The sequence below is a fragment of the Pollachius pollachius genome (genome assembly GCF_949987615.1).
Source record: "Pollachius pollachius genome assembly, chromosome: 18".
NCBI classification, from domain to species: Eukaryota; Metazoa; Chordata; class Actinopteri; order Gadiformes; family Gadidae; genus Pollachius; species Pollachius pollachius.
In genome coordinates, this window is record NC_136951.1 from 1,406,397 (window position 1) to 1,430,659 (window position 24,263).

Here is a 24,263-nt window from a genome sequence, read left to right on the forward strand (position 1 = left end):
AAATTCTGTGTTTCTTTTGAAGGTGTCAAATGTATAGACATTTCAAGTGGTCTGGCAGTGAGTTCTATAATTTTGTCCCTTTTACTGAAAAGGCAGTTTGAGCGAAAGATGTTTGCAAGGGATGCCACAGTTTCCTTTTGGCGTTGCTCGGGTGGTATATCTGGTACCACTTTGCAATCAATTTATTGTCTTGCAGAGAGGATGGGGAGCAGTGTTATTTAGGAATTTGAAGACTGGTTTTCTCAATGTAAGGAAATAAAATCTTATTTTAGCCTGAGAGAGGGCTCCTGAATTGTAGTGTTATCCTGGTCTACCAGAATACAAGGTCCTTACTTACTAGGATGTGTGCGCACCATGTAACAGTAACAGAGTAAGTTTAATAACCATGGCAAAGAACAAAACTACAACAATGACGATACATCGCTTTTTGACGAATAAACGGAACCAAATATCCCTCTATCCAAAGACCTGCCCCTCTATCCGAAGACCTGCCCCTCTATCCAAAGTCATGCCCCGTGTCCCAAGTCCTGCCCCATGTCCCAAGTCCTGCCCTGTATCCAAAGTCCTGCCCCGTGTCCCAAGTCCTGCCTCGTGTCCGAAGTCCTGCCCTGTATCCAAAGTCCTGCCCTGTATCCAAAGTCCTGCCCTGTATCCAAAGTCCTGCCCCGTGTCCCAAGTCCTGCCTCGTGTCCGAAGTCCTGCCCTGTATCCAAAGTCCTGCCTCGTGTCCGAAGTCCTGCCCTGTATCCAAAGTCCTGCCCCGTGTCCCAAGTCCTGCCCTGTATCCAAAGTCCTGCCCCGTGTCCCAAGTCCTGCCCCATGTCCCATGTCCCAAGTCCTGCCCTGTATCCAAAGTCCTGCCCCGTGTCCCAAGTCCTGCCCCATGTCCCATGTCCCAAGTCCTGCCCTGTATCCAAAGTCCTTCCCCGTGTCCCAAGTCCTGCCCTGTTTGCTGTCACTCAAGCAGATGTGGTGATCTTGGAATTTGATCGAGGATCTTGTGTCTATTCAGCCTGACTGGAGCTGAGCTGTGAGAGGAGGGTCTCCAGCCAGGGAGACGAGATGGCCACCACCACCACCCCCCTGCGGAGCTTCTCCATCCTGCCTTGCTTCATCTTCGTAGAGGTAAGCTCCTTCCTCCCTCTATGTGTTTGAGAAGATACAATTGGTTGACTTGTGCATTCAAACCCTGGTTGTAATGTTGTTATAGCAGATAACAAGGTTTGTTAACTGCAAACTCCTTACATATTTAAACCTATGGAACCTAACATAGGAACTGTTATTTATTATGCAAATTCCATAACCAGATTTAAATGAGGAATGTGAATTTTAATGGGTTTCATGTGATTGTCTGTGTATGTCACTGTGTGAAAAGTCTGTGTGTAGGGTTAGGGTTTGTGGTTTTGTATGATATGCATGAATCTAGCCCCTAACACACATGCAATCATATGCATATTAAAGATCTGCATGTGAGAAGATGCTGCAGCTCCATATTGAATTAGTGTCAGCTCAAGACTTTAATCACAGCATAGTCTCAAGACTCCTAGCCTCTCTCCTAGAAACACACACACACACACACACACACACACACACACACACACACACACACACACACACACACACACACACACACACACATCAAAGAGCTGTCATGCTGAGGGCATGTTGTGTGTTTCACTATAAAAGGATTCTCCTACCAGGTCTGGTGATCAGAGCTAGGCGATGTTGTTGACGAGTGTTCTAGGCTAGGCTATTTATTGAGAAGCATTTTCTTTTAACATCTCAGCAATCAATGAATGCAAACCTCTGAAAATAAAAACAAAGACACCAAAGATTATTATCTGTGTTTGCACAACACATTCTAAGCCTGACCCATCATTTAATTCAGTCCAGATTAAATTATTTGATGGCCTAGCTGTTCCTCTACATCCAAACCTGTCTTCCTGTGCTCTTCCTGTGCTCTCATTGCATATGACTGCAGTCTCCCACAAGGCCAGATGGACCTTCTGCTGAAGCTACTGAGCGAGTCCTGTGTTTTGGGGGGCAGGCTTTGGAGGAAGGCTTAAAGCTTCAGCTAGATTGTTGTTAGGGTTAGTTCTTATTTAGCCCTATTAGTAAGTGTGGAGAACAGTGGAGAAAGAACTGAAAGCCGTGAAGCAGACCTGGAGTTCTATCCAAAAGCTCGCCCAAAACTGACAGGAGTGGAGATCCTGTTGCTGCCCTACATGCCAGTAGGCATAAAGGGCAGTAAGATAAGTAATTGTTGTTAACTGATTATGTTAGCTAGGTTGTCTGCTAGTTTTGTTAACTATTGGTGTAGAGTGTTGTAAAACACACTTCATTCACATGCCTTAATGTTATTTGGTTAACATTATGCTTTAAATGTGCTCAATATAAGATTCCAGGTTTAAGTAAAACAAAACAATAATAACAAAGATGTCACACACACCACGGAGGTGTACGCTGCTGGAGTGGAGCAGTGGAGTTGACAGTGTTGACATTTTCACATGATAGTTCCTTTTGATTAATCTTAAGTGGTTCAGTCCGCTAAAATAGATGTGTGATATTGTAACACAAATAGCAAATCTACAATATCGGGAATTTTGCCACATGGATGTCCGTACAGCAGAGGTTCAACGGAGCCTAACGTTTCAGAAAGAACAACAGCCTCCGTAGTACGAGAGGGGCCTGGAAATAAGGTACTCTGAAGACTGTACAAAGTTTTGAGGAAATTGCTGGACATACTAGCGCTATTGAAGAGGAAACACACAGGCGCTGTTTGGGTGACGTCTATATCATTATTAATTGCAACATTCCAACATTACGATTAACTACTGTTTTCACAGTTCCTCCACATCGCATCTGATTAGTACCACAGATGAAGGCGGCCAAAATCAGAATTGTGAAGTTCAGATTCCATGTGAGTTGTGCTATTAACGCTGTTCAGAAAACCTAGGATCTGAGCTGGTTTTAGGCCACTTCTGCTGTCAGTGTGAAGGAGGCCTGTGATCGCCTCTCCTCCTCCAGCTTGGAACCCCCCCCCCCACCGATCCACGGGGGGGAGGGCGGCTCACCCAGTTATTGATTCCACAATTATCATCAATTATTCAAAACCGCTTTTTTTTGCACCATGAATTAGATAGCCATAATAGAATCAAATAAAGGGAATAACACATATTTCAATATGTGTGAAAAATACATATTTCAATATGTGTGAAAAATCAGGGGGCTGCACAATGATCACTTAACATGGGCCTGAATAGTCTAGTGGTTGGGGGTTTGACTTCCCTCTGGAAGGTTCTGGGTACGGCTCTGAAATCTACCCCCTTAAGGACACGCAGCTGAATTTGTTTGCTTAATTAAAATCGCTTTTAATTAAGAGGTCCGCTGAATGACTCCTAATTAATAATGACACACCCTTCACAGTCATTAGTGAGCAGGGTAGTCCTGTGAGCGCTGAGTGATCTGAGATGCATCCTCTCATCACATGTCTATTTAGAAGACAAATAAAATAAAATTATATAATAATAAAATAAGTAAGAAAAATAAGTACAAATTGTAGCTGCAAGCAGCATTTTACAGGTGCCACGCCTAAAGCCGACCAATAAAACCCAGTCGGACCATTAAGACCCTGTCAGACCATGAAGACTCTGATCGACCATTATGACTGTGACGCAGACCAAAAAGACCCTGACGAAGACAATTAAGACCGTTTTTGTATGCATACGGTTGACAACGCTGGAATAGCCTCAGCTTGTATCCGTTGATGGGTGAAAAAAATTCATGACCATACGTCAAAACGCTGAGGAGTTATGATTCTTTAAAGTTTTCAATTGATCGCTTTAGTGCCCCCTACATTCCTATTTTGATGAACTTTACCCTGGTTAACCTTGACCTATGCTTCTTTAAATACACCAAGTATGGTGATGATTGACTCAAGTTAATCCCGCCTTTAGTCATCTATCACTGTTATGCTGACGACACTCAGCTATTTCTCTCCTCTCCCTCATCTGACAAAGCCCTGACTGCAACACGCATATCTGAATGTCTGGCAGAAGTCAGCACCTGGACAACTGCCCGAAACCTGAGGCTTAACCTCAACAAGACTGAGCTCCTCCTAATACCAGGGAAAGATTGCCCACACATGGACTTACTGGTCACTGTTGAGAACATCACTGTATCTCCTTCTCCAACTGTCAAAAACCTTGTTGTAGTGTTGGACAGTCAGTTATGCTGCACCGCAAACATCACTGCAATGGCCCGATCCTGCAGATTTGCACTTTACAACATCTGCAGGATCCGGCCCTTCCTCACAAGGGAAGCAGCTCAGCTTCTAGTCCAATCACTGGTCATCTCCCGCCTCGACTACTGCAACTCGCTCCTGGCTGGACTCCCTGCCTCTGAGATTAAACCCTTGCAGCGCATCCAGAATGCGGCAGCGCGCCTCGTGTTCAACCTACCAACGTTCTCACATGTAACCCCCCTCTTCCGAGACCTCCACTGGCTCCCTGTAATAGCTTGCATCAGATTCAAGATGATGGTACTGGCATACAAGGCAGTCGATGGAACTGCCCCTGCCCACCTCCAAGCATTAGTAAAGCCACATACCCCAGCTCGATCCCTCCACTCAACTACCTCAGCTGGACGTCTGGTACCACCATCGCTAAGAGCAAGCAAAGGTCGATCAGCGAAGTCACAACTTTTCTCTGTTTTGGGACCTCAGTGGTGGAACGAGCTCCCTACCAATGTCAGGATCGCAGAGACGCTCACAAGCTTCCGCAAAAGACTCAAAACTCACAACTCACCTGTTCAGAGTTCACCTCGACTCTGCATAGAAACCAATTCACAGCCACCATTGAATGTTGTACGTCCTGGCACTTTTACATTGCACTTATTCAAGGTACTTAATTGTGTAGCATCTACAGTAGCTGCTATCGTTGCTTTACACGGGGAATGGGTTAGCCTAGCGATTGTAATACTTGCACTTGGTTCTATGAACATCTTTACTGTACCGACAGCGATATATTGTTTCACTTCTTATGACAAATGTACTTATTGTAACAAATGCACTTATTGTAAGTCGCTTTGGATAAAAGCGTCTGCTAAATGCCCTAAATGTAAATGTGAATTGGGCTAATTTGGACGTCCAGCCGCCATTTTGTTACAGGTACTGGGTTTCCTAGGCACATTTGCTCAACATGAGGAGATACAAATGTCTACAGGATTTTATGACTGTAGAAGAAAAAGGTCAGATAATATGTCCGTCCAAAGTCTGCATTTTTAGTTAATTGATATAGCTCCCCCTATCGCCCGATCTGGGTACAATTTGGAGAGGTTGCATTTTCAGTTAATTGTTTTAGCGCTCCCTATAGCCCGATATGGATACAATTTGGCGGGGTTCATCTTGACCCATGTGCCTTTGAGTTTGATGAGGATTGGTTTAAGTTAACCTTGCCTTTTGGCCTTAAGTTAATTTTGATTTTAAGCCTCTGGCGGCCATGTTGTTTAGTCAATCAACTTCATTTTACCTGAGCAGTTTGAACTTTGGTCCCCAACAGCCACTAAGTTGGTCCCGCTCAAATCAAACATTCCTTCTATGAACTCTGGTGATTTTAGTCACAGGCCACGCCCATTTCGATGCCACGCCCTAATTGAAAATTTGTTGACTATCTTATTCAGAATTTGATTCTGAACAACTTTGGTATTGGACTCAAGATCATAGGAGTTCATTTTGATGTTGATGTAAGCATTTAAGTCTTTACGTGTTTTAAACCACACAATTTTTAGAAGTCAATGGCTCCTGGATGCTTTAATCTTTATTGTACAGACTTCGCTTTATGTCAGATTGAAGACATTGGTCCATAGATGATATGTGCTAAAGATTTTTGCTTAAGTGAAAAAACCTAGGATCCTTAGGGAATTTAATGTTTTTAACAAAGTTCAAGATAGTCGTAAAGCTATCCAAATAAAGTCATACATTCTTGAGGCATATTTGTTCACCATGAGGATATGCATTTGTGAACAAAGTTTCATGACTCTAAGTCAAAGCGGTTACGAGATGTGTTTGTTCAAAGTTTGCATTTTTGAACTGTTGCTGTAGCGCCACATTTTGGCCAATCAGTGTAATATTTGCACTCTGTTAATTTTGACCCAGCCTCTACAACTGTACTAAGTTTCATAAAAAGCGTGTGATCGGTTTAGGATGTTTAAGTCAAACGTGGCGGAATAATAATAATAATAAAACTAACAATTACAATAGGTTGCCTTCACACTTTGTGCTTGGCACCCTAATCAGTAAAAATAAGTAACAGAATTAAGTTACCGAAATAAGTAACAAATGTAAAGTGGTCAAGTGGTAGTAGTACCAGCCACGGTTGATTGTCATGCAAAATACAGTGCAATGCAAAAATGTGGCAATAACAGTTTATTTGTATTTATATAGTCTCTTGTGGTATCGTGCGTGGGGCTGGTTTGTGGGTAGTGGATATCTCCAGGAGCCTGACTGCTTGGGGTAAAATAACTCTCCTCATCCGCTGGGTTTTGGCCCCGAGGCTTTCGGTGCCGTTTCCCAGACGGCAGAAGCTCAAACAGTTTGTGGTTGGGATGGCTGGGGTCCTTTATGATTCTGAGCGCCTTCTTGACACACCGGGCCGGGTACGTGTCCTGGATGGAGGGAGGTTCACATCCGCTGATCCTCTCAGCTGTCCGCACTACCCTTTGCGGCATTGAGCAGTGCAGTTCCCGTACCAGGCTGTGATGCATCCTGTTAAGATGCTCTCCGTTGTGCCTCTGAAGAAGGTCCCCATGATCTTGGGCCCCAAGCCAAACTTTTTGAGCTGCCTGTGCTTTTTAACCACCTGGTTGTGTGCTCCTCCCAGGTGAGGTCTTTGGTGATGTGGACCCCCAGGTACTAAAGCTGTCTACTAGTGGTGTACGGATCAACCCTCACGGTTCGGGACGCAAGTGATCCGCGGATCAGCTGATAAAAAGAAAAGTTGTGCGTTCACGTGATCAGCGCATGTTTAAAGGACAATTCCGTTATTAACAACATCATCAAGTATCGTAGCGAAATACAGTTTCTGTTGTGTTTTATTTGGCGTTCCGTAAATCCCATTGAAACCGGAACCGGAACCGGACATGTTTATGTTTGGTTGTAGTCTTTTCGCTCGGTTCTCCGTATCAACAGTAGGGCTAGAATCGAGTGAAAATACTACAACCAACCCCCCTTGCAATGAGGAATGAGTCTTCCAACCGAAATCTATGGATTTACAAAATGCCAAATAAAACATGACAGAAACTGTATTTCGCTACCATACTTAAGAAGATATAAAAAAATAAGATGAGGATGTCTTCATTGCCTTCATTGCAATGCAGACATCCTGAATTTAAAGTTGTAAATCCAGGGTTAGGGATTATTTACTATCCATGTTAAAAAGAAGAAGGAATAATGCCTCAGATTGCAATTTTTTTAAATATTGTCTATGCTTAAAGGAAGCAGGATTATTACCTAATTTTTCACTTTATTTTGTTTTTACACATTTGAAGATTTTATTTAAAGTCACATTTGTCTTGTTATCTTTTTTGTTGTTGTTGATCCGAAAATGATCCGACCCGTTACTCAAAAACGTGACACGATCCGAACCGTGGGTTTTGTGATCCGTTGCACCCCTACTGTCTACCCTCTCCATAGCAGACCCGTTGATGCTGATGGGATCTTGAGTCTGTCTCCTCCTCCTGAAGTCCACCAACAGCTCCTTGGTTTCATCTGCGTTGAGAGCGAGGTTGTTGTCCTGGCTGTACTGAGCCAGGCGGTCGACCTCGCTCCTGTAGGCCGTCTCGTCTCCAATAGTGATCAGGCTGATCACTGTCATGTCATCGGCGAACTTGATCACTGTGTTGGAGCCGTGTGTAGCTGTGCAGTCGTGGGTGTACAGGGAGTAGGAGGGGACACAACCCTAGGGGGCTCCTCTGCTGATGGTCAGGGGGGCGGAGTTCTTGGATCCTATCCTTGCCACCTGTTTCTGATCCAACAGGAAGTCAAGGATCCAGTTGCATAGGCTGGGACAATGCCTAGGTCCCTGAGCTTGCTGTCGAGTCTGGGGGGATTATGGTATTGAATGCTGAATAGCATCATCACATAGGAATTCCTCTTGTCAAGGTGGGTGAGGTCTTAGTGGAGTGCTGTGGCAATGGCGTCATCTGTCGATCTGTTGTGTTGATAAGCAAATCGGTGAGGGTCCGGGTTGGGTGGCAGCATTCTAGAGATCAACACATTCTCCTCGCTTCTTGAATCATTTGCTCACTATTGGGGTGAGAGCAATGGGTATTTGGGCATGTTACCTCGCCCTTCTTTGGTACTGGGATGATGACTGATGAGGTGGGCACTTTGCCCGTGGAGAGGGAGAGGTTGAAAATGTTTGTAAATACACCAGCCAGCTGGTCAGCACATGCTTTGAGCACCCGCCCTGGTATCCCATCCGACCAGGCCGCTTCGCGGATGTTGATGTGTTTGAACACCACACACACATCCTTCTCTGCGATGACCAGAGCGCTGGCTGTATTCTCTGTGGAGGAGGTTCTCTCTTGGAGGCTGGTGTGGCTGAGCTCAAAGCGGGCGTAGAAGCTGTTCTGGTAGAGAGTCAGTGGAGTCAGCTGTGCGGTTAGGGGTCTCTTTGTAGTCAGAGATTGTGTGTAGTCCCTTCCACATTCTGCGTGGGTCATTGTGTGACTCTATTTACTTGCTATTATCCCTTTTGGCTGCCTTAATTATTCTTGTGAGGTTAAAGCAGGGATTTTTTATTTCAGTAGTATCTGGTTTTGAATGCCTTTTTCCTCGTAGTTAGTGCTGTTTATAGGTCTAAATTAATCCATGGTCTCCAGTTTGGTTAAACACAGACTTTTCGTAGGCACCGCATCCTCTATCACCTTCCCTATGAGACCTAGCGTTCCTTCCGCAATCTTGCTGACGTTGTCCTCCACAAACTCAGTCATTGAGTCAAGCAGTCCTGGAGGAAGGCGTCTGATCGTCAGACCCGTATCAGCTCCCTCCAGGACTGCTTGGGCATTTTAACCACAGACAGGCAGGCAGTGTTTACATTATACCAACAAATTTAAAACTTTAGATGAAACTGTAAAATATTGCAAATAATCATGTTGGAGTAGAAATGTTTTTTTTTTTAACAAATCTATTTATATTTCCCTTCCTCTTCCATCTTTCATGTAAAAGCGTTTGTCTATTTTACATTGACCACTACTGACTTCTTGTGGCAGAAACATGAACCACACGTTTGGCCGCTTGAGCGTGTGAACTTGAATCAATACTAAATATGATTAATCCCCTTGTGGTTAGAGGGCAGGATCAGCAAGGCTGCAGTCTTAATGACTTGTGTCTCATTGGGAGTGGCTTTGGATGAAAGTGGCTGCTACATGAATACCATGAGAACATCATCTGGCACCTGTTGCATTGATGGAATGATGGATTCACTTATGTGTATATTCAGAACAACACAACATCCTCCAACAACAACACTACACTACACATCAGAATACAACACACTACTACACTCAACACTACACTACACAACTTAACACCTCTCCACGACGCACCACAGCACACCACACAATGTACGATAACTTGTTACACTTTACAACAAGGGTTCATTCATTGACCATTAATTAACATGAGTTAATGAAGTAATACACATTCAGTAAGCTAAAGGTCTGGTAATTATTTACTTATGGTGTTCAAGTTGACTACGGTATTAAGTTAAAATTTTGGAAAAGGACAAGGGTGATTTGCCCCTACCCTAGCTTAAGCCATACTAACTCCTATGCTAATGCTATTTAATAATGATTATTTACTAATAACAGATTTCTTTTAACAAATTACAAATATTAATTAATGCTTCAATAATGTACCATTATTGTAAAGTTTTACCCAATAACTCATCACTAGAACATCAGAATTATGTACCAAGCCACTTATATTATATTATAGCCCTTATATTATGTCATAGAAGGAGGATAGACCATACATCATAGCGTTGTTGGACTTAGTAGTGTCTCTTTCTCTACCTCTATCTCTATCTATTTCTATATCTCTATCTCTATCTATTTCTATATCTCTATATCTATCTATTTCTATATCTCTATATCTATCTATTTCTATACCTCTATCTATTTATATTAATATATCTCTTTCTATTTATATTAATATATCTATCTATTTATATTAACATATCTATCTATTTATATTAATATATCTCTATCTATTTATATTTCTATATCGCTACCTCTATATCTATTTATATTTCGATATCTTAACCTCTATTTATATTTCTTTATTCTACCTCTATCTCTCAATTTCTCTTTCTTTGTCTGTTCTCTTCTTTCCAAGGTATGGCCTTTTCAAAGGGTGCTATTTTGTGTGTGTGTGTGTGTGTGTGTGTGTGTGTGTGTGTGTGTGTGTGTGTGTGTGTGTGTGTGTGTGTGTGTGTGTGTGTGTGTGTGTGTGTGTGTGTGTGTGTGTGTGCATGACAGAGACAAAGTGTGTCTGTGAGAGAGGGGGAAGGAATTCATTAAACTTTTGAATAATAAAAGTTAAGAGGGATCATAAAAGGATGGAAAGAAAGACTGAAATAACTCTAAAGACTTTCTCTTTCCCTCTCCCACCCTTTCAACCTCTCTTCCTCTTTCTCTCTCTCTCTCTTCCTCTCTCTCTCCCTGGCAGTGTTTTGTATTGAAACATCGTACTTAAAAGATACCCTAGCCAGAAAAAAATGGGGATGCCTGTAGAGAGAGAGAAAGTCAGATGGGGACGTGAGGGAGAGAGATTGACATGGGGGTGGTGGTGGGTGGGGTACGGGGGCGAGGGAGGAGGAGAGAGCAAGAGAGAGCAGTCAGGGTAGATAATTCCTGTCTTCCTTTCTTCTCCTCAGTTCAGAGTTTGTGTTTATGTGCGTATACTGTCGTTTTGAAATGTTTTAATACGTGTGTCATCTGGACATACTGCAAATACATGAGGGTTTGTGTGCTATTCTATAGTATTCTACTCAGTCTATCCAAGTTGAATTAACCTTGTGTTCTTCCATGCTGTCTGCCCCTGATGACCCGTCCTTGGGGACCACTGAAGTATTGATCTGTCTCCCCCAGCTGGTCATCATGTCCGCCACGGTGCTGCTGGCTTACTACCTGGAGTGCACAGACTTGTTCGGCGTGCACGTGCAGGGCTTTTTCTGTCACGACCCCGAGCTGTTGAAGCCCTACCCCGGGTCGGACGAGGTCAGCTTCGTTCCTCCCCTCCTCCTGTACTGTGTGGTGGCCGCCACGCCCACCGCCATCGTAAGTCTCTGCATCTCATCTCAACTTCTGTCTTACCCTCTCTTAATGTCAAGTTCACCTGGCGTCGGGGGGAGGGGTCCGTGTTTCAGTCATCATAAAGTCTGTGTCGTAGGAGGAGGAGTCTGTATGATACCAACGGTCCGACAGATGGAACACGCTGGTCTTGACCGTATCACCCTACATGGGGAACGAACGCCCTGACGTCGTTCTGACGTCCCGACGTTCAACACTTCTGATTTCTGACGGTGAAAGATTGTCAGCATCGGCAAACCGAGTTTGAATCCGACTATATTTGTGTTTTACTGATTTGTGATCCAGGCTTAAAGGAGAACTTCGGGATAATTCAACATGGACACCATTTTCCGATCTTTTTGGGTCTACGGAAATAATATGGGCAACTATTTTTTTTAATCGGTATTCCAGTATAGGGTTAGGAGAGAACGCTGCAGCTGTTAAAAAGGGCTGCCATGAAAACTTTTGAGCAACAAAGGCCCATCAATGTCCTGCCTCGAAAGGGGCTTAGTTTATCACTCACTGACTGCCACTAATTAAATTATATCAGGACTACTACAGAGAAATACAATTTTTGCTTAATTGAAAGGAAAGCTTTGGATTTTGGAACCTGGCGCCTGTGTTCCTGTCATGTTGGGACTATTGTAGACAACAGTCTTCGACACTGGTCCAGTATTGATCGAGAATGTTCAATTGAAATTCCCGAAACCTGATGCAACGCATCCCATAACTGTATGTCTCCTAATATTGCTAGTATTGCCACTGAAATGCTCTAGTTTTAATTTACACTGGACCAATGTAAAAGAGTGTTGTCTGAATTAGTCCCCAAGACCAAAAATGAAAGTAGAATAGGCTCCAGGTTTAAAAAATCCAAAAGTTTTCCTTTTAACAAGTCACTTATTAACATGAGCTCAAATCTGTCCCCAAAATGCATCTTGGGCACAATGCACCATGAATGATGTAGTATGTTGACCATCCTGATGTACCTCTGTTAATGCAGTTCATTGAGATATATATTCAGAAATGTCAAGGAAAACCCAAACATGTTCTGTGGTTGACTTGCAGATCAGTATGCAGTCGGAAGCTAAACGAACCACCAGGTGGCAGTAATGCTCCACTTATGTTGACCTATAACACATTGCCACAGTCTCCCAACACACACGATTATTAAATACATATTTCCTCCTTGAATCAATGTCACTTTATTATGAACAAAGCTTGTCAAAAACCTGTAGAATTTAACAGGGTTTTCAGGGTTGCAAAGTCAAGTCAGTATGAATCTATCTATCTCAGCCCAAAATATCCAATCAGTCTCTTTCATTTTGCCATTGGTTACTTTAAAATATCACTTATGTGACCTGTGGTATAGTTCTTGTTCAGAAGTAGTTAATATTCATGCAATAGAGAGGATATGAATTTTAATATTTAACTGCGTCATTCGGTTTTCCATGAGGTTGTCTGGTGAATGAAATATATGCTGTGGCTGTTCAGCTCAGCAGTTCACTCTGATGGTTATGCTTAAAACATATATTTCTTCTACCTCTTTTTTCTTCCATCTATTTCATCTCTGTACCAGCATCCATCGTTTAGCTATTTCATCTTGTGCATCTCTTCTATCTGTTCTATCTCTTGATCCTCCATCTAATCTATCTTTTGGATCTCTTCAATTTTGTGTCTACTTGATCTATTCTGTCATGTCCTAACTCTTCTATATTTTGTATTTGGAAGAGTTAGTTCCATCAACCAATGGAATTATGTTTGGCTCAATTTGCCTTTGCTTTACTGTGAATATAAGAAATGTATAATTGTTTAATCTGTGTGTGTGTTTTCCATGGTGGAGGCCAGCTCCGATGTCTAGAATAGAGCTGAGCCAGGCTTCTCTCTCTCTCTCTTTCCCTCCCTCTCCTTCTCCCTCTCTCTCTCCCTCTCCCTGTCCCTCTCCCCCTCCCTTCCTGCTTTAAATACTATCTTAGGGAGTGGTGAATAAAGAGAGTGTAAAATGTATTTCCTCGGTAGCGCTGTGTCAGCGATAGCAGACCCTTACTGTCGCCGCCTTCTCCTTCTCTTCGTCCAGCCGACGTCATTTAATCATTCAGGACCACAGAGTTGATCAGTGGTCCTCCTTGAGTCAGCAACTCTACCGCTACACCTAGACTTACACGCTAACTGTGGTATTAGCATGCATTAGCATGTATAATGGATGGTTAGGGTACAGAACTCCAAGTAAAGAAGTTCTTGATCAAAGCCTGATGTCTGCAGTCTGACCTGTAGGCAATGTGCACAACGCTACAATGCCTTCCACCTCTTAAATTACTTTTATCTATATCTAAGTCACTTACAGTAACTGCTCACATTGATTGCAGTTTCACTTAGCGTAGTGATTAACTAATTGATTTAAATAGAACAAGTTGACTGAAATCGTCACCTTGTCAAATTGTTATTCTGTTAATTAATTAATTTTGCAATGCCGTTAAATCTCTTTCCTCCACTCCCTCTGTCTCCGTCTCCATCAATGGGGGGGCCTCCTCACCACAGGGGTTCATCCAAAGCCCTGTCCAGCCTGTCCTCCTAGAGCCATCCGACTCAGTGCGTTTACATGCAGAGTCGTTATCGGATAAAGAAATGAATAAGACCTCAACCAGACTTTTAAAATGCATGTAAACACCTTTACCCGATCTACTTCGGACCGAAATCGGTACATGAACAGACAAGCGAGATCGGACAAGAACACTTAGATAACTCTATCATAGTCCGGTTTCTACCTGCATGTAAACCCACATCGTATCTCATATCGGATTTCGCGTTCTGCGCTTGCTCGAGATCTTGCGAGCCGGAAGTAGAAGGAGACGGTAGTCGTGTTGTTTTCGCCATAGACATATAAACAATTCTTATTTCTTTTAAATATAAATATTAAATTATTTCTTTATATGTTTATGGTTGTCGCCGTCGGAAAACGTGAAACGGCAATTTATTTAAAAAGGTGACGCAGAAGATGGAGGAAGCCAGTGTCATGCCATTATGCATTCAGTACACACTACGCTTCGATTTCACCCAAGGCTGAATTAAAAGTACATGTTTTCCTAAACGTTGGTCATCAACAAGGTTGTAAAGTAACTTCGGGCACATCTGTCAAAATAAACGTTTTTTCATTCTGACGTGTGTACGATCTTTATTATTCATTGCGCCGCGACCAAACTGTATATTCTGTGATATTATGAATCTTAAAGACTGCGTCGGGTTCTCCGACTCTCTGTTACTTCCACGACAAAGACTCGTAGTGGGGGTTATCTCGGCCATGGTGGAGAAGGAATTGGGGTAAAGGAATTTTGGCTTTTACTCTCTGAAGTCCAGATTGAAACGCTGCATGGAGGAGAAAGAGATTGTTGCCGTATGCGGGACAGCTGTCAGTTCACTTGGGGTCCATGTGAACTGACAGCTGTCTACTGAAAACATGAGTTTGTTGTTGCTGGGACGTAGAGGTCAACTGGTAGTGGCTCTATAACCACTTGTTGAAAGGGCTACAGCGCCACCTAGGGTAGTGGATTCAGCCATGCTCCGGCCATTATCCGATCTCTTTAAGGCCATGTACGTTTGGATAATTGACACGGTCTGTTCGAGTAGCAAAATCGGTAAATGGCTTAATCCGATCTAGCTGTCCCATGTAAACGCACTTAGTGTGTCTGCTCCTGACTGCTCTTCAGGGAGCCTCTCGCTCTCTCTCCCTTGCTCCCGCTCTTTCGCTCCTGCTCTCTCTCGCTCTCTCTCTCTTCACGCTCTCTTTTTCTCGCTCTCGCTCTCTCTCTTCACGCTCTCTCGCTCTCCTTCGCTCTGCCTTCCCACCCTTTCCAACCTCATAAACCAGCAGGGGTCAGTATCCAATCATGGTTAACGATGGCACCCTGGGGAATATCAGCCAATTAGCTGAGAGCTGGTAATTGCTGCGTAATGTTGCGTGTAGGAAGGCATTCAGGTCTGAGGATTAAATCTATAGGTCATCAGCTATAATGCTGCTGGTTAAAACCAGGCCTCAGCACAGTGCTTGGTCAAGAGTTTACTGCACTGTTTATGGTTTAAGAAGGACCTGAAATTGAATTAAATGGTATAATATCATCACTAATTTAAAAAGGAAATTATTTTAATAAAATAATTGTGTGTGTATGTGTTTGTGTAATATAGTGTCTGTCTGCAGTTTTTGTCTGAGAAAGTTTACCTTTCAACCTCTCCTAGTAAACCTATCGAATGTTTCAATCGTGTAGAGGCTCACTGACTTCTGCATGTGTCAAATATACCTCCAATATATCTTTGTTAAACTCAGACTGTTCGGACAACCAGCTCCAGCTCAAAGTGGATATTCCACTAATAAATACAAAACCTTACCCAGTAAAATAGCAGGTTTAGTTCTCCAGTCAAACTCGAGGTCATGCTTGATTCTGCCCCAGGTGTCTCTGGTAGATAAGAGAAGAGAAGAAGCTTGGTTCTTTATGGCCGAACAGGCTTCTTCCCAGAAACCCTGAAGGGATGACCTCCTCCTCCATGGTCCTGAGTGTGGAGGCTGCAGTGCCATCAGACATAGCCTCGGACTTGATGTAGCCTCGGAGGTGTGCTGACGTAGCCTGCAAGGTGGAGGTGGGCTGACGTAGCCTGGGAGGTGTGCTGAAGTAGCCTAACATAGCCTGGGAGATGGAGGTGTGCTGATCTAGCCTGACATAGCGTTTGAGGTGGGGGTTTGCTGGTATAGCCTTACATAGCCTGGGAGGTGTCCTGGCGTCACCACACTCATTCATGAATGAGTATTATTATAGAGCCCTCAGTTCATATTCAAGGGGAAATCATCGGCGCAGACCGGTCTGCCTCTGGATGCAACTGGAGAACCTTTCAAATAATCAGAGCAGCAGAACGGGTCAGGCATCGGCGGCCACCTCTCTGGGCCCTCGAGTACACTCTGGAGGGGAGCATCCACTTCGCTGTCATGTTCGATCGCTCTTCGAGTAGTGGCCTCATGCTGGACTGGTGGATCTCAGAGGGTTGGATGGCCTTGTTCTCCGTACCGATGCTCCCTCACTGCCCTCACACGTTAATGATGTCCTCCCAGGTCCCTCTCCCCCTCCCCCTGTCTCAGTTCCCGCTCGACCCTCTCCAGAAGATCTCCTGTTGGTTTGTTCACATGACACCCAATCATTCCCCCACTTGGTCACTTGCCAAACCCTGGACCAATGAAACGGGGTCCGCTTCCGTACACCGCTGAATAAATTCCTCTTTAATAATAGTGTCAATGGTTTAATCTAAACCAACATAAAAATAAATGCAGTATGGGGAATATAGTGTAACAATATTACAATAACATAAGTGGCGGCTCTTTATCTTATAATGTATTGATGTATCTATTTGTGCCTGGTCTTTTGGTAGTCAAGGTGTTGAAGCGCAGCATGTGGCTCGCATTAGTCTGTTGTCTGCTCTATCTCTGGTCTATTGCAATGCATTTTGAATGCAGGTTAAGTATGATATGTTAAGCACTTTGTGCATCTGCTTAAAAAAAATCTAGATTATGTTATTATGTTTGATCAAAATACTTTTGTTGTAATAAACGTGGAATCATAAAAATAATTTACAGTTGGCCAAGGGGTTTGCATATTTCCAGCAATACCAGTATACCCTTTATGTATGAGCAGACGCAGTTTGACTGATACAGAGAAACAGACAGGCACATAGAGACAGACAAACATACATACTGCCATACGGGTAAGAGTTCTAGATGATTAAGTTTATGCCTGGAGCTAGAAACGTTTTGAATGCACAGTCTGGCAGCATGGTTCTCCGGGGGGCGACTTAGGAAGAGGTTGATATTTGTGTCCATTAGGGTCTGCATAATGGACCACACAGGCACATAAAACACTCTGCCTGTCTAAACCCCCCCCCCCCGTGTGTGTGTGTGTGTGTGTGTGTGTGTGTTAGATCTTGGTGGGCGAGGTCTGCATGTATGTGATGCGCTCCACCAGGGAAGCTCTCCTGATCCAGGAGAGGACCATCGTGACCGGAGACTGCTGCTACCTCAACCCTCTGGTCCGCCGCATCATCCGCTTCATAGGTAGACAGACCACCATGTGACCACACACATGCAATTAAAGGGGCTTGCATGCTGACCCCACAAACAGACACTGACCTCACAAACAGACACTGACCCCACAAACAGACACTGACCCCACATACACACACTGACCCCACAAACCCACACTGACCACACAAACACACACTGACACCACACACACACACTGACCCCACAAACCCACACTGACCCCAAAAACACACTGACCCCACAAATGCACACTGACCCCAAAAACAGACACTGACCCCACAAACAGACACTGACCCCAAATACACACACTGACCCCACATAAACACACTGACCCCACAAACCCACACTGACGCCACAAACACACACTGACCCCACAAATGCACACTGACCCCAAAAACAGACACTGACCCCACAAACAGACACTGACCCCAAATACACACACTGACCCCACATAAACACACTGACACCATATACAAACACTGACCCCACAAACGCACACTGACCCCACAAACAGACACTGACCCCACAAAGAGACACTGACCCCACAAACAGACTGACCCCACAAACACATACTGACCCAACAAACACATACTGGCCCCACAAACACATACTGACCCAACAAACACATACTGACCCCACAAACACACACTGACTCCACAAACACACGCTGACTCCACAAACACATACTGACCACGCAAACACACCCACAAACACACACTGACCCCTCAAACGCATTCTGACCACACAAGACACCCACAAACACACACTGACCCCACAAACACACACTGATCCCACAAACACAAACTGACCCCACCAACACACACTGACCCCTCAAACACACACTGACCCCACAAACACACAATGACCCCACAAAGAGACACTGACTGCACAAACAGACACTGATGCTGTCAACACACACTGACCCCACAAACACACATTGACTGCACAAACAGACACTGACCCCACAAAAACACACTTACCCCACAAACACATACTGACCCAAAAAACACACACTGAACAAACCTATTTGTGGGGAAGGGGCAGCACCTGAGCACAAACTTGAGGACACTAGAGTCAGTTTAGCTCATCAAAACAAGTAAGGAAGCACTTTGTTGGGTAGCAACATTAAGCCAGCAGGTTATGTCTTTAACAAGTCCGTGGCTAAACCACAATTGTTAAGCAGGCTAGAACTACAGTTTTGTGTTTTGTGTGTCAACAACAAGATGGTGAACCAAAGTGAGAGAGCAAAATGTGCTTTATATTCAAGCTCAGTCATACTATAGTGCTTCCACGCCCATTGGATAGGAAGAGGAAGGAGGGTCATTTCATGGACAACTGCTCCACATAATCATCATATTTCACAGCCATCAGTGAGCATGCCCGACCGATGTCACACCCCTTAGTGGTTGGGCAGAGCTGGCAGACTCTAACATACAGAGTAATAAATCATATTCATAAATAAAATGCCTTCTCTTTAACCTGCTATATATATACATGTATGTTCCTATCCTTTACTCTATTTTACTTTTGTAGACCCTCCACTGTACTGTACGGTCTATTCCGTACTGTAGGGTTCTTACCTCTATACTCTGATCCATTCTCTTCACTCTGCTCTCCACTACTGTACACGGTCTGTTCTCTACCCTGCTCTACTCTTGGGTCTGTACTGTATATATATATTATACACTGTGCTCTGCTGTATCTCTTCTGTACTCTGATCTGTCCTCTACTCTAATCATTGTTCTCTAATTTAAACTATGTTCTCTTCTCAAATCTGTGTTCTCTTCTCAAATCTGTGTTCTCTACTCAAATCTGTGTTCTCTACTCAAATCTGTGTTCTCTACTCAAATCTGTGTTCTCTACTCTAATCTGTGTTCTCTACTCTTATCTGTGTTCTCTAATCTGTGTTCTCAACCCTAATCTGTGTTCTCTACTCTAATGTGTTCTTGATTCTAATCTGTGTTCTCTTCTCTAATGTGTTCTCTACTTTAACCTGTTCTCTACTCTAATCTAATGTGTTCTCGACTCTAATCTGTGTTCTCGACTCTAATCTGTGTTCTCTACTTTAATATGTGTTCTCTACTCTAATCTGTGTTCATGACTGTAATCTTTGTACTCTACTCTAATCAGTTTTCACTAATCTGTGTTCTCTACTCTAATCTGTGTTCTCTACCCTGTGTTCCCTACTCTAATCTGTTCTGTACTCTAATCTATTCTGTACTCTAATCTGTGTTCTCCACTCCAATCGGTGATCTCTAGTCTAATCTGTGTTCTATTTTCTCTACTCTACTTTGTGTTCTCTACTCCAGGTGTGTTTGCCTTCGGTCTGTTCGCGACGGACATCTTTGTTAATGCGGGCCAGGTGGTGACGGGCGGTCTGTCTCCCTACTTCCTGTCCATCTGCAAGCCCAACTACACGGGCGCCGACTGCCGTTTACACCAGCAGTTCGTCGCCCACGGCAACGTGTGCACGGGCAGCGCAGCGCTGGTTGAGCGTGCACGCCGCTCCTTCCCCTCAAAGGATGCCGCGCTCAGTGTGTACGCCGCCGTCTACCTGACGGTGAGACACACATACGCCCAAACACATGCATGCACACGCGCACGTAGGCACATGCACACAGACACACACACATATGCATGCACGCAGTCACACACACATACGCATGCACGCACGGAGAAACGCATGCACGCACGGAGAAACGTACACACACAAACAAACGCATGCACGCAGACACGCAGACATGCACATGCATGCATGAAGATGCACACACGCAGCCACGCACGCAGACAAAGGAATGCACGTTGAGACACACTTACGCACACACGCAAACATGCACAAGCACACGCAGATACGCATGCATGCAGACACACACACGCACGCACATATACACACACACGCATGCACGCAGACACACGCACACACATACATACGCATGCACGCACGCACACACTCAGACACACACACGCATGTAAACTGAAGCGGTTTTCACATCTTGACCGTGGACAGGCCAAAGCACCAATCACCCGCAGGGTGTACGTTCTGCAGATGTGTGGGCAACTGATTGCATGAAAGAGAAACATTGCAACAGTTACTATCATGTTTATGAAAGAACGAACCCGCTCGCTATTTGCAGCTGGTGCTTTTTGGTACTTTAGGCCTTGTTCAAACATTAAAATAGCTGATAACTAGGTTCCTTACTAAAATCCTTCTAAAGGCCCCCACTTGCCACAAACCTTTTATTTAAACTGACGTAAGTGCGCAGTATTAGTAAATATTTTTATTTTTATTTAAAACAGTTAGTTGAACCCTATGTTGAACCACCCCGTGTTTGGCCCTTCTGACGATGGCTGCCGTTACCCAACTGAGGCTGTGAGGCCCTTAGTCTCAAACTGAAGTCACGCACCCTTCCATGTTTCCTACTAGTTCTTTCCTGGGATCTAATTGGGCTGTTTAGATGAAATGAAACCCAACCTTCCACCTGTGCTTTGAAAATATACTACAGGTTGTAATAATATTGAAATTATGATGAAGAAAATGTTCCCATTTAAAAAAAAAAAAAAAAAAGGAAAAGCCTTTGCATACTGAATATTCAATTTGATTGAATGAATATCAGAATATTCAAATATTCTGCCTTACCACTAGTCGTAGACCATGTGTGTAAGGGGCTACAGAGAGACACACACACATGTATGTTCACATGCATTCACACATCTACCTAGGTATCCACACACACTCATACATGTACACGTAAATTACTTGTACAGAGGCTAGCATCCCTATCTTATTGGTTGGGATATAAACCCCATCTTCTTTGGCTTTGGGATATAACCACTTAACACATTTATGTTACAGGGGGATTTAAGGTCTTTAAACTTTGTAGGACAACTTATTTATGCATTCCTGACATTCATGCTCAATGAGGCAAGAATGTTTCAGTCAATTTTCCTTTCAGTTAGTCTCTAATACTCTTCATGGTCTGCTGAGCTGGTGCTGGTGGAGGACTTATTTTAAGGCAAATCTTTCAGTTGCCAATTAAGCAAAATGCTGTACTTTTTATCAAAATAAAACTGCATATTTACAGTTAAATGACGTTAAGAACGTCTTTCAAGACCTAAAAGAAAAGTACTTTTAGGCAAGCAGTGTTTATCTAAAACAGAGTTACGAAGGGACTAGAGAAAATGACCAATAACGTTTGGGACCTTTGAAGTAGTATAATATATTATTGATATTTCTCTCTATTCTGACTGCTGCCGCAGATCTGTTATCACAAACATCTAAAGCTTTTAAGTTAAAATAAGGATAATTAATCTGTTCTTGAATAGAATCACACTATAACGGGGAGAAGTCTGAAAGAAAAAAACAGACTGCCACTCCTCAAGTGTTGAGATTGTGTGTTATGAAGGCGATGGCCCTGGGAGGAGACAGAGCCTCATCCTGGAGTGGATAACCATATTGTAGGAGCAAAGATAAAACAAAAGTGTACAGAGAGGAGGTGGAGTGACACAACATAACAAACTTCTAAGGGCTGAAGAGGTTCATCCAAATGTGGGGTGTCATGAACTAGGAATGAATTTGAAATACATGGAATTCAGAGAATTCAGATACTAGTCATCAAGGGGTAGCTAGGAGCCATGGCGTATCGCTCATCGACGCTTGGAGGCAGACTGCACTGGGGAATAAAACTCTATACCTTCTGGGAATTGTACACCCTCTGACAGCAGACTTTCCACCTTATAGCTTGATTTTTATATCTTGAACAAAGTGTGCGAGCTGCAAGGGTTATTTTCTGACTAGGAACGGACTGGCTGGTCCAAACATAACACTAAATATTATAATTAAATATTAACTATTGTCTGGTTCGAAATGATCATTACAAATAAACAGATGATACAATGCTGGTTTAAATGATAGTATGCTGAAGTCGCCCCCACGTTGTGTATGACTCTCCACTGCCTGCCTCTCCCTCTCTTGTTAAGCATATTTAATTGCATTCTTTAAGTAAACTGAGCTATCAACGGAGCATGCTGTAAACACTCTCCTAAAAACACACTTCACTTAGGAAACACTCTCACCAGGGGGCCTATCTTGCACCCAGCGCAATTTACTTTCTACACTGACACATGTATCGTTGCTAGTTTGAACCCGGCGTAGAGCTGATTTTCCCCCGCAGCAAACTCGCGCCACTACACTTGGGCCCTGAGAGGCGTGTCGGCGAAAAGCAGAGGCGTGTTCCTGCGCAAATGATACATGGTGCTATTTTACTGATCGAAAGATCCATAGGGGCTGCATGAATTAACACTGTAGTAGGCTACGCCATGCATTCAAAGAATAATAATAACAAATGTAACCGCAAGCGGTGATTAACGGGGTCCGAGCAAAATGAAAAGTCAAGAACACACTAATGGAAGATATATAAATATGACATGAAGGAAAGATGTTGATGTTCCCCTTAATGCCATACTGTGCCTCGGCTTTCAGGTGACTGGGCTGCAGAGCAATGGCCGAATGTCATGTTCAGCATAATTGTCTAATCGGGATTCGAACTCTCAAATTAAGGATAACCAGTACAAGGCATTATCCTATTGAGCCACTGACAAACCTGAAATGTAGCCTCATTCACATGGTGAAAATGTCTATTGATAAGCACACAACATCCAGGAAACTCCAAGCAAACATTTCTCAAATGAATTAAGGGCTTTCAAAAAAGCAAATACCTGAAAAATCTTTGAAATTCTGGGAAAATTAAACATTTGTTGTCAAGAACACTAACGGAAGAAATATTAATATGACAGAGTTCATTATGAAGGAAAAATGGTTAATGAAGAAGTGTCTTGGCAGTCAGATTCTTGTAAACTAATGAGCTGGAATGTTGATTGCCTAATGAATTTCAGGTGCTGTTCAATGTTGTGTTTCTTTAATGAGTGGCAATGACAGAATGTCATGTCCACCTTGTTCATAATGCTCTAATCGGGAATCAAACACTCAACCTAAGGATCACCTGTACAAGGCATTATCCCATTGAGCCACTGACATTCCTGATCTGCATGAAGCCTCATTCACATCATGAAAATGTCTATTGATAAGCACACAACATCAAGAAAACAAACACACATTTCACAAGAGAATTAAGGGCTTTCTTAAAAGAGTACAGATCAGAAAATTTGCACTGTTTATGGTATCCACCTAATGATAGCCGTATGGTAGTTATACAATAACAAAATTGTCATAGAGGCAAAATGGGGACTGTGGACGTTTGGCTTTTCTATGAAATTGTGGGAAAGTAAACATTTTTAGAGCAGAAGACCAGGGTGAAAAAGATGCATCTGATTTTAGAGATTAATATGATGAAAGAATTTTGAGTCCAGGTCAGTCTAGTAAGGAGAAATAAGGCTAGTTCATATTTTTTTTAAATAGCGCCACCTTTGGGTGCAGTACCACAATTTGGGTTTATTAGTAGAGGGGTTATTGTTATCCACCTGATAATAGTCGTATGTTTTTTTGTACAATAACAAAATGGTCATTTAAGAAAAATGGGCTAACTGCTCCAACTTTATTGGCCAATATTTCTCAAATGGAACTAAATAAAACAAATTCTGATTTTTGTGAGGCTTGGTCTAAAGATTTTATGTGGCGGTTTTGGTGAATTTTTTATTATTTTTGTAGCCTGGGAATCTTTTCATCATGTTTAGCTTTAATATGGGGTTTTATAAATGCGTCTGATTCTAGAGATTAATATTCTGAAAGAATTTTGAGTCCAGGTCAATCTGGTGAGGAAAATAAGCCTAATTCAGGATTTTTTTCAATAGCGCCACCTTTGGGTGCAGTACCACAAATTTG

General features: G+C 43.2%; 1 protein-coding gene across 1 annotated transcript in view; it reads left to right on the plus strand.

Annotated features, from left to right (window-relative positions):
* Nucleotides 1-1,062: 1,062 nt before the first annotated feature.
* The window catches only part of plppr1 (phospholipid phosphatase related 1), a gene marked incomplete at both ends in the record, with an annotated part of 37,955 nt that continues 14,754 nt past the window's right edge, over nucleotides 1,063-24,263 (plus strand). The window contains 4 exons of the mRNA XM_079755483.1: nucleotides 1,063-1,125; nucleotides 11,152-11,340; nucleotides 17,305-17,437; nucleotides 19,735-19,985. Of these exons, the coding sequence (XP_079611609.1) occupies nucleotides 1,063-1,125; nucleotides 11,152-11,340; nucleotides 17,305-17,437; nucleotides 19,735-19,985 (636 nt within the window). The remainder of the gene's footprint in view (nucleotides 1,126-11,151; nucleotides 11,341-17,304; nucleotides 17,438-19,734; nucleotides 19,986-24,263) is intronic.